This window comes from Gobio gobio (assembly GCF_949357685.1).
Source record: "Gobio gobio genome assembly, chromosome: 8".
In the NCBI taxonomy this organism is placed as follows: Eukaryota; Metazoa; Chordata; class Actinopteri; order Cypriniformes; family Gobionidae; genus Gobio; species Gobio gobio.
This window is the reverse complement of record NC_137114.1, coordinates 3516912-3536139: the sequence shown is the minus strand read 5'-3', so window position 1 is coordinate 3536139 and position 19228 is coordinate 3516912. Positions and strand designations below refer to the sequence as shown.

The 19228-nt window shown below is 38.3% G+C and overlaps 1 protein-coding gene across 2 annotated transcripts in view; it reads right to left on the bottom strand.

Moving 5' to 3' along the window:
- Positions 1 to 6361: 6361 nt before the first annotated feature.
- LOC307130996 (protein NLRC3-like) overlaps positions 6362 to 19228 on the bottom strand; it is a 95346-nt gene continuing 82479 nt past the window's right edge. For both annotated transcript variants that reach the window (XM_079824359.1, XM_079824360.1), the window contains one exon: positions 6362 to 7674. In XM_079824359.1, the coding sequence (XP_079680485.1) occupies positions 7145 to 7674 (530 nt within the window). In that variant the 3' untranslated portion in view covers positions 6362 to 7144. The remainder of the gene's footprint in view (positions 7675 to 19228) is intronic.

Below are 19228 nucleotides of genomic sequence, written 5' to 3'. Positions count from 1 at the left end.
AGAGCTGCCCTGGTCTCTGTCTGCCATTGTCTGTGATGTTTGTTTAAAGGGTTAGTTCACCCAAAAATGAAAATTCTGTCATTAATTACTCACCCTCATGTCGTTGGACACCCGTCAGACCTCCGTTCATATTCGGAACACAAATGAAGATATTTTAGTTGAAAGCTGATGGCTGAGAAAGGCTTCACACAGGCCTCCATTGGCATTCAGTACATTGACACTTCCAAGATCCATGAAAGGCACTTAAAACGTCGTTACAAAGTCTATCTCACCACAGTGGCTCTACAATAATCATTCAATGCGACGACAATAGTTTTTGTGCGCAAAAAAAAATCAAAATAACACCTTTATCCAACTTGTTTTTGTCTTCCGTGTGCGCCTCCACGACGCATGCGCGAGAATATGACGTAGCGCCGGTGTTCGGAAATCGAGGAAATACACACTTAAGCTCCATTTTGAGCACTACGCCGAGACCTAAAGCACGATCAATGTAGAATCCAACAGCTTAGACACGCGCGTCTTCCTCTGCTCGTAAACAAATCGCTTCTGGGTCATATGTCCGAACGCCGGATCTGCGTCATATTCTCGCGCATGCGTCGTGGAGGCGCACACGGAAGACGAGAACAAGTTGGATAAAGGTGTTATTTTGATTTTTTTTGCGCACAAAAACTATTGTCGTCGCATTGTATGATTATTGTAGAGCCACTGTGGTGAGATAGACTTTGTAACGACGTTTTAAGTGCCTTTCATGGATCTTGGAAGTGTCAATGTACTGAATGCCAATGGAGGCCTGTGTGAAGCCTTTCTCAGCCATCAGCTTTCAACTAAAATATCTTCATTTGTGTTCCGAATATGAACGGAGGTCTTACGGGTGTCCAACGACATGAGGGTGAGTAATTAATGACAGAATTTTCATTTTTGGGTGAACTAACCCTTTAATGTTATATTTACTAGTAAATAGTAGGCTACTAGGTACTTAATTTAATTCATAAAAACAACCATACTATTATTTTTTAGTAAATCTAGTACATTTTTTAGTATTAAATTTCACAGTAAATCAATCGGTACCAAATTTCGGTACCTGAGAACACATCTGGTGATATAGACGAGTCTCTGTGAATATTAAACCGGAGTCGTGGATCTTCGCGGCCGTACCATGGCAATGATATTACAGCGTCTGAAAGTAGTCCAGCTCGGGAACTTTCAATGTGACCGGCACTAAGTTTGTGTAGTTGCAGAGAAAGTTTCAGGCTTGCAGCCGACAAATTGTGTTGTGGATTTAGCTGTGATTAGCCATGGTTCTGTGTGTTGTAAAGGGCTGTGATAGTAAGTCGAAGGTGTAACTACCACCATGTTTCACAGAATACCAACGAATCATTGCGCCGCTGCAGCCATGGTACGGCCGCGAAGATCCGCGACTATTACGCAGGAATGAGAAAGTAGTTCCTAGCCATATAGGTGTAGAAAATCACAACTTTTCATTTTCAGTTTGGGGTTAGCACACGATGTAACTGTAGAAGAGTCAAGTTTTAAATAGGAAAAATATTGAAAGTGTGTTTGGTCATTTTTTGAATGAGATGCTAATGTACTGATCAGAATCAATGATGTATGCTAAGCTATGCTAAAAGTGCTACCGCCAGATACAAAGATCGGCTGAATGGATTCAAAAACGGTAAAACTCAACTATTTAACTCTAGGGGACTTGTAAAATGAGCCTATTTTCAAAAAAAGTGGAGTGTTCCTTTAAGATTTAAATAGATGTTTTATTAATTTCTGTTGTATACTCACTCAAAGCCTTTGATGACAGCATTCCTTCATCAGCCGCTCTCCACCAGATAAACACACGTGCTCTTTTGGCCCTGTAACATGCAGTACAGTAGCTCAGTAACACAAGGAATCGTGATTACTCACATTTGAAAACACCCGCATCGCTTTTCTCCGCCTGACGTATCCTTTCCTGTGGCCTCATGGGAAGGCAGGGATAGAAAAGTATCCGACGATGGGTGCTTCACAATCTGGGCGGAATCAGTAAGCCATCCGGGGATTTCCCACATACTCTTTTATGATTACTGAGGTTTCGAACATACTACTCCTTTCACGTACTGTTTTTTCCTACTATATAGTAGGTAAGTAGGCATATTCCAACGCAACATTAGTATACGCACGTCAGAATCTCGCGAGAAATAGTCCAAAACCCAGATAGTTCTTGCCTACTCTTTTATGAATATTATGGATTCGGACTATTCGCTCGCCTACTGCTTTTTACATACTATATAGTAGAGAAGTCAGAACTCATACGTAAAATGAATCAGATTCCACTTGTGGTTGTCTGATTTGATTCAGGCAGTGAAGACAACGCAGTGTTTTCTTAACACGTAAACTTATATTTAAGCACACATCATGAGAAATTGGTTGCCCGCTCATACTGAAAACACTGTATCTGTGTCACAATGCCGCACTTCAATCGATTGTGCAGACCTAGTAACTTAGCATGTTAGTTTTGTAAATAATGTTAGTGGAGTCAATTTACATGGATTTGGGCATTTACATTCCGCTCTTGTTGTTGGTTTGTGGTCGTAACACTCATGTTCCAGAAGTTTTTTAAGCTTTCTGTAGCTGTTATGACAGCCTTTAAAGGTCCCATGGCATGAAATTTTCATTTGATGAGGTTTTTCAACATTAATATGAGTTCCCCTAGCCTGAATATTGTCCCCAAGTGGATAGAAATGTTGATCGGTGTAAAACCGAGTTCTGGCTGTCTTTCTCTGCCTTTGAGAAAATGACAGGCCAGACTAGCCAATCCTGAAGTCTCCTGGTTTGACGTCCAAGCAGGCACGGTTTCCTCCCTTTAATCCGCCCAGAGAATCTGGCACGCCCATGCAAACGCTCGAGAGATCATTGCTTGTGAATGAGTGAACGCTGGCAGTTTCTCAGTGTTGGGATGTACAAATGAAAACAGAAGTCTTTCTTCAGTTCCTTCTGATCTGTGATCAGTGATTTCTGATGTGTAGCTAATTATTTATTATTCGTGCACACGCTGCGGCTTCTCTCTCTCCCGACAGAACGGTGTTTTCTATCTTGTTAGTCAGTGTTTTTGTACGTCCTCGTCGCGTCTATCTGTTCTTAAATGTGCATACAGTCGTTTCTGCTTAACATCGGCAGAGCCACATCTTTAGAGATAAACCTCACGCACGCCGAAGCTCGGCCTTCATCATCCCCGACCCCCAGTACTGCATCTGGCCCACAGCGGAGGCACCAAACGCGGCGTGAGATTAAGCAGAAGGGGGGTAAGCGTGAGCATATCCGGGCTAGGCTAGCCAGCTATCCCCACAATAAACTGGATTACATTCGATTACTGCTGTTGTGTCTTTGTTTGCGCTGTCTATTCAATGCGAGTCACTGACGCTTTTCATATGATAGGAAAATATCTAAAAATAATGCTATAAACAACACTTACTAACTCGTTCATCTCGACAGCTGTAATGGTTCATTGCATGTGTTACAAAGTTGGTAATAATGATGAAGACGGACTCGGTGTGACTGGGACTCGTGTTTATTCAGAACTCTCAGATACAAACACAATAAACTTGCGCTGACTGACAGCGCTCTCATAACTCAGTAGTTACTATAAATAACTTTGTTAGCAATCGCTGAGCTCAGTCTCTGGTACATTAGTGATGTCCGGTTCGCGAATGATCTTTCTTTTGAACCGGTTCTTTTTAGTGAACCGAATCAGTTCACCAAATCGGACTGAATCGTTCTAAACGGTTCGCGTCTCGAGTCAGCGCTGATCCATAATTTACTAAAGTTACTAACTTTCTGACATGAGTGACAGTCCCTCCGACTAGAAATAAACTAATAACCTGAAGTATATGCTGTAACTATAACAGTTCACTGAACTGAGACTGACAGAACTGATGTGAAGTGAACTCAGGTCCATCCGTCTCCCTGGCAGCAGCTCGTGCGTAGTAGACCTCGTTAAACCACGCCCCTCCGCTCATTTAAAATGCAAAGATGTCAGCCAATCACAACAGTGGGCGTTTTTACTGAAGTCTCACAGCAGACACGCCTCTTGAAACAGGGCATTCAGCCACAGGACAAACATCAGTGTAGAAAAAAGGCCTTTTATTTCTAAATTATGACATTTTATGATGTAAAAATCATACTAACAATATAAGTACACCTCAGGAAACATTATAAAATAATAGAAAAATGCCATGCCATGGGACCTTTAACAGCACACCTTCTCCCAGAGCCCCCACTATTCGCCATCACCAGTAACGTTGTTTCGCTGATGACAATTACTAAACGGAAGTTCAGAGCATCCTACCGGAAGTAACTCGCCGCCCCCCACGGAGAAGTGTGGAAAAAGGTTAATACCTGGCTATATACCAGGGAGAAAGCTACCTAGAACCCCTAGTGCATAGTAGTGACATTACACCAAAAAACATAGTAACCAAACTGTGGGTGGTTACAACATTTTGGATGGCATTGGGGTGAGTAAATTATCAGGAAATGTTCATTTTGGGGTGAACTAATCCTTTAAGACACAAATGACTAAGATTTCGAGGACACTCGCAAAGGCAGGGATTTTGACAGATAGGCTACTATGTGTATTTGAACATCAAGCACAAGACACGAAATAGAACTCAAGTTTAGTCAGGCGCTGTACGAGGTCCGCGTGTATCAGGCTTAATATAGTCTTAATCTTAATTTAACACACTCATTTACCTAAATTAATTCTCACTTAATGTGTCTGAATGGTTTAAAAACAATGCTTAAAAAGCGTTGATAAGCTTAAATGATAAGCTTACATGATGATGGTGCAACGATTGAAATATTTTAACCGGGTTATCGTCCACGCCTTAAGCTAATATAGGCTAGAGTTTGTTCAAACATAAAAAGCAATATAGCCTCCATCAAGTTTAAAATCTTACAAAAAATAAAACTAACCTAAAATCGTTTTTTATCTGCTTCATGTGCCCGTCAACTTGCTGTTCCACAATGCCACTCCATCAACAGCTTTAGTAAAATGACCTGTTGGCTTTGAATTTTCCTAACTCGATCTCTGCTCTTTGTCTTTTAAGTTTTTCCTTTTTTAAACTTTTTTTTAGAATACCTAACATTTATACCTATCGAAGATCGTTCTTTGGGTGACCATTTTCAGATTAGTCTACACTAGAAGTGAAGAGTGTGGAGGTGATTGGTGGATGCGGACATAATAAAGGCGCAGCGATCACCTAATACCTACAGATCGTTCAAAAGTCACATATAGAATAAATGCATTTGATTAGTAAACTAAACTCAAACTTGACGTTTCAATCCCTAAATAACAGCGCTAATAAATGGGGGACGTGTTGGGGCTTTGGCGATCTGCGATACCGATAGCAAGTCAATCTACTCCACAGCCAATCACGGGCCTCCTCCTTGCTCGGGCCTAGCCATATGGTTAATGTGGCCCTGGTCATATTAATAAAGCTTTTGTTCGCAAATTTCTGCTCAGATGCTGTCAGGGACCAGTGAATAGGAGAAAACAGTCAAAAAGAGGTGAACCCAAATGCAGAAAGCCAGATGACAATTATGGGGGAATGGTCTTTTTTTTAATCTGATGAAAAGTGATTGCAAGAGATGCAATGGGGGCCTCTAGTGGCCAAAAATGTCCATAACCCTGACAAGATGCTATGAGTTTTGTGTACAATAGGCTACTTGTTGTAGCCATTAAAACATATTTTGTTTCATATTGATGTTTAAATAAAATAGCTTAATGTCATTTTTTAATTTAATCTATGCTGATTATGAAAAGTGAACAGCATGAGTGAGATAGGACACATCATAAGATGTGCAATATATCGGAAGACATGGAGTTTGTCAGAAATGTTTTTGACCACTTCATTAAGTTTTGTTTAAATTTCTTTAAAGTGAATTTCGTTTTGTATAAATTGTATCTACATTTTAATCAATGTTTCATCAGCCAATTGCCTGGATTAAATAAACAAGAATCAAATATAACAGACAATAGCCGCTGGAGTGATCATGCATTTCACGGCGTGTCTCATAAATGAACTGAAGCTCGGAATGATATTTGAGTATTGTGTGTATCGGAAAGTTTACAAACTCAAAAGATTCAGAAAATGTTTGCCATTGAAATGACTGGGAAAAAAGTGTCCTAATCAACCTGAAGTCACCCTATACTCTTTGAAATCATAATTTCCTGTTGCCTAGCTCCCTCAGTCACATACCTGACTCAAAGGCTCATTCATTATGCAGGTCATTATGCGGCTCATTAGTCAAAAGTCTTGTGGACACATATCTATTGTGTGATTTGTGGCCTTAATTCAGTGACTTACATTTTTAGTTTTTTCAAAAACCACGCATAAACTTTATTCTCTCAAAAATACAAGCATGTACATACATGTTGCTCACATGTTATGGTAGCCCAGTAAGCCCAAAACTGTGCAGACCTGTAACAGTTCAATTGTAATGTAGACACATGCATTTTCTGTGAAGCTGCTTTGAAACAATGTAATGTGAAAAGCGCCAAATGTAAATGAATTGAATGAATTAGCCAAGATATCTCTTTTTTATAAAATATGTCAATACATAAGGAGAAAAACGTTTTACTGGAGAGATGTTATCATGCCCAGCTTTCTCTGTTCCTCTAGATGCAAAGGTTGGCTTTTGTATGCTGCTGACCAAATTCCACTATCAATTTCCTTACACAGTAGAGAAACATATTGTTTATGTTTAAAATAGAAAGTATACACAAGCCTAATTCCTATAGATCCCCATTAGTGGAAAATGATAGTTTATAAATATTCCTGTTTTCATTCCCTTGTTGAAATATCTCTCACTCCTCACACACATGCATTCACAAAATACAATGATTACAAAGGATTATGAGTACCAAAATAATAATAATACAGAAAAACAATAACATTTTAGTCTACACAGACATCACACACACTGATCTTACTGTTTATATGAGGATTACACACATTTATTCTGACATGCTATATCAGTGACAGAAGTTCAGCTGTATTATTAATGTAATGAAGAGACTCTATCACATCTCACTGTCACTGATTTATCATTTATCAGCTCAAAGCATTATGGGTAGAATCTCTCTAGAATCTCTTCTGATTCATCAACACAGTTTCACTGATGTTTTACTCCAAACCCAAAACCCAGGATAGAGCGGCTGAGTGAATGTGGTCTGGACTCTGTGGATGAGGCTCATTGTGTCTCCAGAGACGCTGTAGAAGGACAGAGTTCCTGCACTGTGATCCACATACACTCCTATTCTACGGCTTTTAATAAAAGGCAGATGAGTCTCTGTGTTATTGTCAAGGACTGAGTTACTGGCGGGAGCAAGGAACAAACTCCAGGACTGATCATTACGTCCAAACAAACACTCTCTACCCCCTCTCTTCCTGCTGATGCTCTTATATGACACTGATATAAACACTTGACCCTCATCCCCACTCCACTCAATCTCCCAGTAAGAGCGTCCACACACACTCTCTCTACACAACACCTGAGCATAACACTCAAATCTGTCTGGATGATCAGGATACCACTGAAGATCTGGTTCAGTGTTAGTAATCACTGTGTTGTCCTCAGACAGACGGAGGACAGGATGTGCTGTGTTTAGATCGAGAGAGATCCCATGGGAATCTGATGGAGAGAAAAACACAGATTTTTCTGCTTGTTAAATGTACTTTATTAAAATGAGTAAAAAACACACAATAAATGAACATTTTGTCCTATTTTTATTGTGTAAAATCCCCTTCAATGCATGGCTGCTGGAACTATGGGTGCTGATAGCGCACCCCCTGCTGAGAGATGACGCTGCATGAAAAGCTAAAAATAGAGGTCTGTATTAAAGCATTCGTTTCCATTAGGGGCAGTTCACACAGAACGTGTTTTTTCCATTAGATTGTGCTATGTTTCCATTTTTTGTGAACACACTAGACAGACCGTTAACTGAAGCACTTGTGTCTCCTGTCTTTGTAGCCTTAATGTGCAGTTTAATATTAGGATTTTGTTTAAATCCACCACCACGGCACCTCCTTGCAACATCAAGCCCCACCCCCTGATAAAATATGTTCCTGTGGCTATGCTTAAATATGTAAACAGAAAGTTTTCTAAACCCATTTTTTTTTATGTTGAATGAAATGAAACTGGATTTTTAGTTCCCAGCATGCTTTGCAAACATCTGAATCAGAAAGATACAAACTTTATAATCCTTTCGGATCTGTTTGGTAACCATGGCAATATCAGCTATGACCTCATTTAGGACAAAAGCTTTTACAGAATGACATTTCACAAGTGCATAATCTAATCTTAACTACCGATAAGAAAAGGCTATTACTAAATCATCCTAACTCAACAAAACCCCTAAAAACTGTCTTAACTTCAGGACGACCCCACTGGTGTCCTCACTTCAACATTATCTGAAAGCCAACTGTAAAATCACGCAACAACAACCCTGTCTGAGAATGTGTCACATTTATTGTGATGGAGGAAAGAGTGTGTGTACACACACATGATGTGCTTCTGTTTGACCACAAAACACTGATAGATCATTACAGACTCCTGTGAAATAGGCTTGACCTTTTCTACCAAGATCATCAAAACTTCTCTTTCTGCAGCACTTTATTAAAAGCACACTTGTTTTGTTTCTACAGTTCAATCTCTAGCGCTTAAGCCCAATTTATACTTCTGTGTCGAGAGTATGCTGTAGCTTCGTCGTAGGCTGTTATTTTCATTTTAATCATTTTTTAAATTATTTATATTAATCAAATTATTTATTTATTTTAATCTAATTTAACCTCTTGCCTGTCACCCCCCATTTTGGCAAGTGGGGCATTTTGACATACCCCAAATAAAAGGGCTGCTGCTAAGTAACATATATCTAGACATATAACATATATCTAGAAAGCCAACGCTTAAGAGTTTACAATACAAGACTCAGAATTACTCAAGACTGTTATTAATATGGATATATGGGCTCAACCATTAAAACAAAAATATGAATTATATATTTTTAAATGTATAAAAAATATTATGTGAAAGTAGTATAACAACTTATAACCACAACTAAATTGAAGCCATGAGTGTGGTCATGCTTCATTTCAAATCTGAGGATGAAATATCTACAATTATGCATTTTATGAAGCATATTGTAAGACTATGTCATTTTTAGTGAATGCTAAGAGGAGATGCTATCATTATGTTATTGGTCTGTAAAACACCCCTTACAAAAAATAACTGCAGTACATTGAAGTAAAACTGCAGTAACATTGCAGTACAAAGTAGTAACTGCAGTACAATGAAGTACAACTGTAGATTTGCAGTATAATGAAGTTTAGATGCAATATAACTGCAGTACAGTGATGCACTGTAATGTATACGAAGACTTTGATGCAAACGTCCGTTTTATTTTTAATTGAATTTTTGTATTGGGCTCCTATGTTTATGTCACCTGCTTGTGATTATCATCAGTATCGCGATCACACTCACGGATAATGGACCGCGTTTTCTGAGCGCACACAAGAACTGGCTGTCAGATAACAAGTCTCGTGAGTAACTTCTCTTTTACATTTTTTGCTGTGTTTAAACTGTCAAATACACGCAAGGTTCTTGTTTTCTGAAAAACTGTGCAGAGGGGCGGTAATATAAGATCCTCTTCCTAAGTCAGAAGGGGAGAGAGGCTCATTTTTCACTGTGCTTGCAGAGAAAGACTTACCAAAACAAAGTTACTGGCCTGAGTTGTCCTTTAACATTTTCTGGGTTGGTAGATTCACCGGGGGCCTGATTATAGCACTTAAACACGGAAAAATTAACCATGGTTTTATTATAGTAAAAGTGTAGTAACCATGGTTTTTGGGCTAATTGATTACCATTTATATAACCACAGTTTTACCACAAATTCTATGGTTAGAGTCAGGGCGGTGCACAGACCTATTGAGGGACATGTGCTGAAACTGAAAAAGGGCAGCCCCTCTGTTCACCCACCCATAACAGTTCATTATCAAACACACATTACATGGTTTACTTACATTTTTTGAAGATTTTCACAATTTGTATTGGGGGGAAAAAAATGCCTTTTTGAATTTCTGTGTGATGGGAAAATGAAGTAGAGCAACTTCGGCAAAATGCGGACTCGAACCGTGATCAATTTGCGTCTAAACTTCACGCCATGCGCTCTACCCCTGCACTATCATGGTTATCATTTGCATGGTGTCTTCTGCAATTCTGACTGACCCAACCAGACCTTCTGTAAAAAGACGGCCTATTTGCACTTAATGTAACGACAACATTACTGTAACCATGTTTTACTACACATGTGAAAACGAGAGAGTATAGAGATTCAAAAATTAGCGAATATGTGCATATATCAACAACGTAAATGAATTAAACATGCGACCATGATATTATTACATGTTAACAAATTAATTGTATTAGCAATCATAAATCCAAGAACAAATTTCTAAGAAATATATTTGACCTAGATGACGAGGATCACTCAGTCGCTTTGTGTAAGTTCCAGTAGGAAACAGCGCGGGCGCTCTTGACGGTCTATGGGCGCACCTTTGCTTATTTATGATTTTTCGGTGGCAAAAACAAATTAAATGTGGTTGTATTACTTATCAATATATTATTAACATTTTACAAAAGTCAAACTCAAATGCAGTTACCAAAACTATTGATTTATTGAAGCAGGAACAAAAAACACTACCATCAAAAAAAGGGCACTTCGGAGTGTAAGGGCAAAAAGGGCATGTGCTCTGCACAGGTTGAGCCCTACCCGTGCACGTGCCTGGTTAGAGTAGTAAAGCCATGGTTTAACTATAATAACCATGTTTTTTTTGTTTTGTATTGGTTTTATTTGGTTCATTTTCGTAAGGGTTGCCTTTGTTTTATGTTAAATATCTTTAGAATATCTGATAATATTGTATATACACAAAAATAGACTAAATCAGGACTTTTTTTTCGCAGCACTGTACACAAGCATTTATGTTCAATAGTTTGACATTGTGCAGAAAAGGATGTTTTACAGGAATACTATTTATTGTGTGATTGCTATTTTCAGAAAAATGCACTGGTAACAACAACAACAACAACAACAACAACAACAAAAAGAAGACCAAAAATGTAATTCAACAGAAGATCATGGCTGGAGTGAAACAAAGCTGCACTCAAATAATGGTGAGAGCAGTAGGCAACTTTATATATTTTATCTTTTATAAACTATTATCTTTATAGTTTAAAAATGCATAATAACTAATATTGTACTTCAGGAACCAAGACCTGTGGGAATGCTGGATGAATCAAGTATACAAAGTCTTCTGTCTCCTAAGCCATGTTAGAAGAGATCGAGGATTTAAAAAATGAAATCAAAGCCCTAAAAGAAGATTTACAATATTAGCGCTGCTGGAAAGGTAATGAAATCTAGTTATACCACAACAATTATTCTCAATACTTGACATCAGTTCTCAACAGTTTGCTTGTGGACTCTCTTCTTCATGGGTATATTATACCATAGTCTGTTTGTATACTGGATTCTGATTGACTGAAAGGTGTGCATTAAAACAATGAATGCACAGATAGTTACACTCAGTTTAATCGCCATTCTAAATCAATGTGCTGCCTTTACTGTAACACACACAAACACACACACACACACACACACACACACGCACACACAGGGCCCTATCTTGCACCCAGCGCAATTGACTTTGTACACCGACGCATGTGTCATTCCTATTTTGCACCCGTGCAAAGCGCGCTTTTCCCTCCACAGAAGCACGTCGCTAAACTAGTGAATGAACTTGCGCTCCCTGGGCGGTTCAGCGCAAAAAAGGAGGCGTGTTCCGGCGCAAACAATCCCTGGTGCTATTTTGCTGTTCCATTAAACAATTGCGCCACTGACCAGAAAAAACCTAGTCTAAAGTCAGTGGCGCGTTGTTCATTATGCTATTTTAAGGGCGCATGCTTGACCATAATGTATAGCGTGCACAACGCGCATACACTTTGCTCATGTAATCTACAGTTATTTTTGCAAATCATAAATTGTTACACTAAAAAAATGTTAACACATGAGATGACGGAAATCATTGTGGTGTGCCACGAAGATGTGAAAAAATAGGCATAAATCTAGCTTACAAATGATTCAGGCTAATTGTAATAATTAAGGATAAGACCTGTTTGCCCAATAGTGGCAAGACATATATGTATATAAGGACATCTGACAAATTGGTTTGTCCGTCAAGAACCAGGAAAAAAAATCGACTGAAAAACTGAAAAAACTGAAAGACTGAAAAAAAAAAAAGACTGTGAAATCACCTTTACCATAATGTACAACATTACAACTTCACTTCTCTGTCTTTCACTGCTCTTACAAGCACATCAGTCTCCTCGGCTGTGAACCGCTCCTGGCATGCGCCTGGTAAATAAGCCATAATAATAGCAATCCATAATGGAACTTGCGCACCTGCTTTTAAAGGGAATGTTGGATGACGCTCGGATTGGTTTATTCACGTTACGCCCAAACCACACCTATGAATAATGAAGCTACTTCAGACCAACCCATTTTAGATTTGCGCCGGGCGCAAGAGCCATTTATCCCGCCGGGAAAATAGCAACAGCGCCGAGACCCGCCCACAAAGTTACTTGCGCTTCACGCCTTGACACTTGCGTTTCAGATCGTTAAAATAGGGCCCACAGTCACTCTCACACAGAAACATATTTCTAAGCAACAAAGTCTTAAAGGGTTAGTTCACCCAAAAAATTAAATTAGCCCATGATTTCCTCAGCTCATCCTATGTGTGTATGCCATTCTTCTTTCAGACGAATACAATCAGAGTTATATTAAAAAAAAAGTCTTGGCTCTTCCAAGCTTTATAATGGCATTGGCATAAAAGTGCATCTATCTATCATATAACTGCTCCACACGGCTCCGGGGGTTAATAAAGGCCTTCTGAAGCAAAGTGGTTTGTGTAAGAAAAATATCCATATTTAAAACTTTATAGACTAAAATAACTAGTTTCCGGTGGTTAGCGGTATGCAAGTCAACTTACAGCGAAAGAGTAATCCTTGACGCATGCGTATTGACGAACACATGCAAAGGATAGAGCAAAACAAAACACAGGTCATGAATTATGCTGCCTTCACGTGCTCTTGGAATTATCGTATCGTAATTACGAGTTTCCTCTGTAAAAATTGCACATGAACGCCCTCCCATTTCAAATTTAAATGCCATGAGTTCGTAATCACGACTTCAGAAGTGGGAATTATCAAATTTCCGATAGCACGTGAATGCGGCATTAGTCTAAAACGAGAACTTTTAAAGGGAAATGGTGGAGGATTTCGATATAAGACAAGAGGGATTTTAAGTTTGTTGCCCAGTACTATCCGTGAGAGAGGTAATAGCTTGCGGTGCTTCTGTAAATCGCGTCAGGGGTCACTCTTTTAGCTTAAGTCCACTTGCGTAACGCTGTTGGAAGTTAGTTATTTTAGTCTATAAAGTTTTAAATATGGAGATTTTTTCTTACAAAAAACATGCCATTTTGCTTCAAAAGGCCTTTATTAACCCCCTGAGCCATGTGGATCAGTTTTATGATGGATAGATGCACTTTTATGATGGATAGATGCACTTTTATGATGGATAGATGCACTTTTATGATGGATAGATGCACTTTTATGGAATTCTAAAACGAATCAAGTCAATGCCATTATAAAGCTTGAAAGAGCCAGGACATTTTTTAATATAACTCTGATTATTCATCTGAAAGAAGAATGTCATATACACCTAGGATGAGTTGAGGAAGAGTAAATCATAGGGTAATTTTCATTTTTGGGTGAACTATTCCTTTTTTGCTGTTTCTGAAGTAATTAAACTGTAAATTCTGAGAGCTGCTGCACAGACTCAGATTATTCACATATGCGCTATCTCTTTCTCCCTCGTTTATTTATTCAAATAAATGTAATCCAACCATGATGCTAATTTATCTCTGTGCCTGATTCAAAGTGTGCAGAATGCTAGATCTAATGGCCCATAGCCAAAAAAAGAAAATTAACTGTTAGTTTTACCCTTCCAGTCAAATTGTGCTCCACAAACATTAATGACCAATTTAATTTAACTTTTTTACCTATCTTTAACAGCTGGGTGTCTATTGCACAATTTTAGTGCACTTCACAGAAGCAACCCGCTTCATGTCGGGTGGTTCTTTACCTCCATCTTGTTCATTCAAATGTAATGCCTAGCCATGGATTTGTCCTTACTTATGTGAAAGGTTATATGTTACACAAAGTAATAAATGAAGGGGGACAATAACTGTGGAACATGTATTCCATATACTTTATTCCAATAATATTACATTTTTATTTAAGGTTAGATTTGTGAATTAAAAGTCCAAGAGTATAAAAAAAGCCAATTTTTATTTTTTCCAGAAATGCATGTCATTGTTCAAATCACACAGACTGTCAGTGGAGTGACAGAAAGCTCTCAGATTTCATCAAAAAGATCTTCATTTATGTTCCGAAGATGAACGAAAGTCTTACGGGTTTGGAACGACACGAGGGTGAGGAATGGATGACTGAATTCTATTTTTTGGCTGAACTAACCCTTAAACTTCTTTTACCTGGAGTGTTCAAAGCATATTTGTGATTTGATAATGCTCACCAATATAGCGTAAGAAATTCATTGGAAATATTATGAATACTTTCCACAATTCAAGATTAATATTAAACACACTATATGCCTGTGGTGAAGTGTAACTGAAACTTGAGAGTTTATCTGTTTATTTTTGTTTCTTTGTTTTTCCAGACTACATCCTAAATAGTGTTTCCACAGCTGAGATACAGGCAGTTATAAGAACCACGTGGGATAATGATGAGGATAAGCTCTTAAAAAAGCACCCTCCCTGAATAATATGACAAGATATATGCATGATTGTATGATTTGTAAATAAACACTTTAAATACAATGTCTAACTCTAAGTCTGTTATTTGAAGTTTCAAAATAAAAAAAGTAAAAATCACATTTATTTTCGCATTGCTGTTTGAGACATTCACTGTTGTTTTGTACCGTAATTTGTTCTATTGCAGATAAAACTTATTCTGGATATTCTGGTTGTATTTAAATGGTATTGTACAGCCTTTTATTTGTATTGCACTTGGTAGTATTGTAATTGTGCTTTAGTTGTATTATGTATTGCAGTACTACTGCAGTTATATCGCAGTATTATTGTAGTATTGCTGCAGTATTACTTCAGCAGTACTGCAGTTATATCGCAGTATTATTGTAGTATTACTGCAGTATTACTTCAGCAGTACTGCAGTTATATCGCAGTATTATTGTAGTATTGCTGCAGTATTACTTCAGCAGTACTGCAGTTATATCGCAGTATTATTGTAGTATTACTGCAGTGTTACTTCAGCAGTACTGCAGTTATATCGCAGTATTATTGTAGTATTACTGCAGTATTACTTCAGCAGTACTGCAGTTATATCGCAGTATTATTGTAGTATTACTGCAGTATTACTTCAGCAGTACTGCAGTTATATCGCAGTATTATTGTAGTATTACTGCAGTATTACTTCAGCAGTACTGCAGTTATATCGCAGTATTATTGTAGTATTGCTGCAGTATTACTTCAGCAGTACTGCAGTTATATCACAGTATTATTGTAGTATTGCTGCAGTATTACTTCAGCAGTACTGCAGTTATATCGCAGTATTATTGTAGTATTGCTGCAGTATTACTTCAGCACGACTGCAGTTATATCGCAGTATTATTGTAGTATTACTGCAGTATTACTTCAGCACGACTGCAGTTATATCGCAGTATTATTGTAGTATTGCTGCAGTATTACTTCAGCAGTACTGCAGTTATATCGCAGTGTTATTGTAGTAGTACTGCAGTATTACTTCAGCAGTACTGCAGTTATATCGCAGTGTTATTGTAGTATTGCTGCAGTATTACTTCAGCAGTACTGCAGTTATATCGCAGTATTATTGTAGTATTGCTGCAGTGTTACTTCAGCAGTACTGCAGTTATATCGCAGTATTATTGTAGTATTGCTGCAGTGTTACTTCAGCAGTACTGCAGTTATATCGCAGTATTATTGTAGTATTGCTGCAGTGTTACTTCAGCAGTACTGCAGTTCTATCGCAGTATTATTGTAGTATTGCTGCAGTGTTACTTCAGCAGTACTGCAGTTATATCGCAGTATTATTGTAGTATTGCTGCAGTGTTACTTCAGCAGTACTGCAGTTATATCGCAGTATTATTGTAGTATTGCTGCAGTGTTACTTCAGCAGTACTGCAGTTATATCGCAGTATTATTGTAGTATTGCTGCAGTATTACTTCAGCAGTACTGCAGTTATATCGCAGTATTATTGTAGTATTACTGCAGTATTACTTCAGCAGTACTGCAGTTATATCGCAGTATTATTGTAGTATTACTGCAGTATTACTTCAGCAGTACTGCAGTTATATCGCAGTATTATTGTAGTATTACTGCAGTATTACTTCAGCAGTACTGCAGTTATATCGCAGTATTATTGTAGTATTACTGCAGTATTACTTCAGCAGTACTGCAGTTATATCGCAGTATTATTGTAGTATTACTGCAGTATTACTTCAGCAGTACTGCAGTTATATCGCAGTATTATTGTAGTATTACTGCAGTATTACTTCAGCAGTACTGCAGTTATATCGCAGTATTATTGTAGTATTACTGCAGTATTACTTCAGCAGTACTGCAGTTATATCGCAGTATTATTGTAGTATTACTGCAGTATTACTTCAGCAGTACTGCAGTTATATCGCAGTATTATTGTAGTACTACTGCAGTATTACTTCAGCAGTACTGCAGTTATATCGCAGTATTATTGTAGTATTACTGCAGAATTACTTCAGCAGTACTGCAGTTATATTGCAGTATTATTGTAGTATTACTGCAGTATTACTTCAGCAGTACTGCAGTTATATTGCAGTAATACTGCAATATTGCAGTTTTTTTCGTGTCCAAAAAACAGCATTTTTCTACATGAACAAAAACTGCAGTATTACTTCAAAAAAACTGCAGTATTTTTTTGTAAGGGACATACTTGATGTCTACTAACTAGTCTTTCAACTGCTTAATTCATAGTCTGTTTTCATTCAATTAACTTTTCACACATCTGTCATGAATGACTTAAACCTCATTATCCTTTTATAGTAATTATTTTGTTTTGTATTGAGCCATTATAGCCTATTCAGGCATTCTGGATGGCCCATCAACCCATTCATCCCATATTGCATTAAAACCTACCATCTAGTCCAGGGGTGTCCAAACTTGGTCCTGGAGGGCCACTGTCCTGCAGAGTTTAGCTCTTACTTGCCTCAACACCTGTTTGGAAGTTTCTAGTATGCCTAATAAGACCTTGATTAGCTGGTTCAGGTGTGTTTAATTGGGGTTGGAGCTAAACTTTGCAGGACAGTGGCCCTCCAGGATCATGATTGGACACCCCTGATCTAGTCTTTTTAGCAAACAGACAAACAAGAAAAAGCATGCTTTTGGTACCTTATGTGAAATAAAATGTAGCTCCTGGCATGACAGGTGCATTACACTACAGTTAACTACAGTTAGCATCAAGCTACATAACACAATATAAAAGATTAATATTACACTTTAACTGCAAACTCTCTTTAAACAGCCAGCGAGTGTTTGTATTTACTTCCGATCGAGATATAATGTGGGTTTCAGTGATGTTCAATGATGTTAAAATGTTATATTTAGCATTTTATATGGAGCTAATCGCTACACCTGTTTAGCATGTTACTGGAAACATTCTTTATTCATATGAAAATACACCAAATCGCATACAAAACACACACAAACCATATGCCATCGTAATCGTGCGTTTATTAGCTTCTTGGTTCACATGTTGGCAATGTTTATCACGTATCACGTTGGAAATGAATAGAAATGTTATTCTGTATGACTAAATATTTTGCAAACATGTGATAATAAATCTATATTTGTCCAAATATGCGCACTGTTTCACTAAGAGCCCGAAGAGATGCGGTTTAGTGCATGCATGTGACCACTGTGGTGGATTTGGTTTGACACTCAGTGTTTGATTAAGTTGACTGATGTGTTGTACTGATCATATGTTGATTTCTCATGCCTGGGGAGTGTTGGTATCAGTAAAGGATGAATCCATCTCATGGTCTGTTATTAAATATAGCGATAAGTCATTCATATATCTCCACACAGACAAGTTAAATAAGGACACAAGAACACAACAACCACAATTAAAACGGAGAAGACATGACTGGCTTTTGATTCTTGTTGATATTTCATTCAAAATATGGTTCATTGTTCATTACAGATCAGTTATTTTGCACTCCTGACATAAATTAAGAAATTAATGTCACTGCAACCCAGTTTTATCATAAACAGTTTTCAAATATTGAAGCTGGAGTCTTTAATCTGTCTAATGATACTGAGTTTGTCCAGATAAAGTAAGAGTGTGATGTTTCAATGAGCAGTGAATGTTGAATGACAGTAATCTGGGGCCGTCTGTGATCTTTGACTGCAAAGGGGTTAACCTAATAACTAACTAAAAACATTTATTTGTAACTAGTTGGCATGTCTGTTCTTCCTATGTGGAGTAGCGTATCAATTTAACAAGATTATAAACCGAGATTTATATACAGTTCCCATTCCGTCGGTCACTCTCGACGTCACGTCGGAGTACCGACGAATAGGAATCTCGCTCGCGAGAGCCAATCTACTTTGAGTGTAACTAAACGAGCCAATGCACATTGGCATGCAATGATTGCACCAGGTGCTTATGCCACGCCGTGCGGGTATAAATGAGACACAGGTGCTTCACAACCTTTTGCTTCGGAGCTGAGTGGTAGATGGTAATGCCAGAAATCACTCACTACTTCGCAGTCCTGACTGAAGACGGAAGCCGCCTTTCGTAAGCGATCTCTTCAGTCGGTGTTGGTGTGACGGCACAGCAGCGGGTCGCGTGGTTTTCGGATCATCTCTCTTTGTTGTTCGTCAGAGCAATCACAAAGGCTGTTCTCACAGCAGGTTCGGTGAGCTAGATGGAGAGCGCTGAAAAGCCGTTCTTACGGCTGGTAAGAGAGCGACTTCGTGTGAGAGAGTGCACACGTCAGGCTGCACCCACCCCCTGACTGTGTCGCCGCAACCCCGCCCCCTG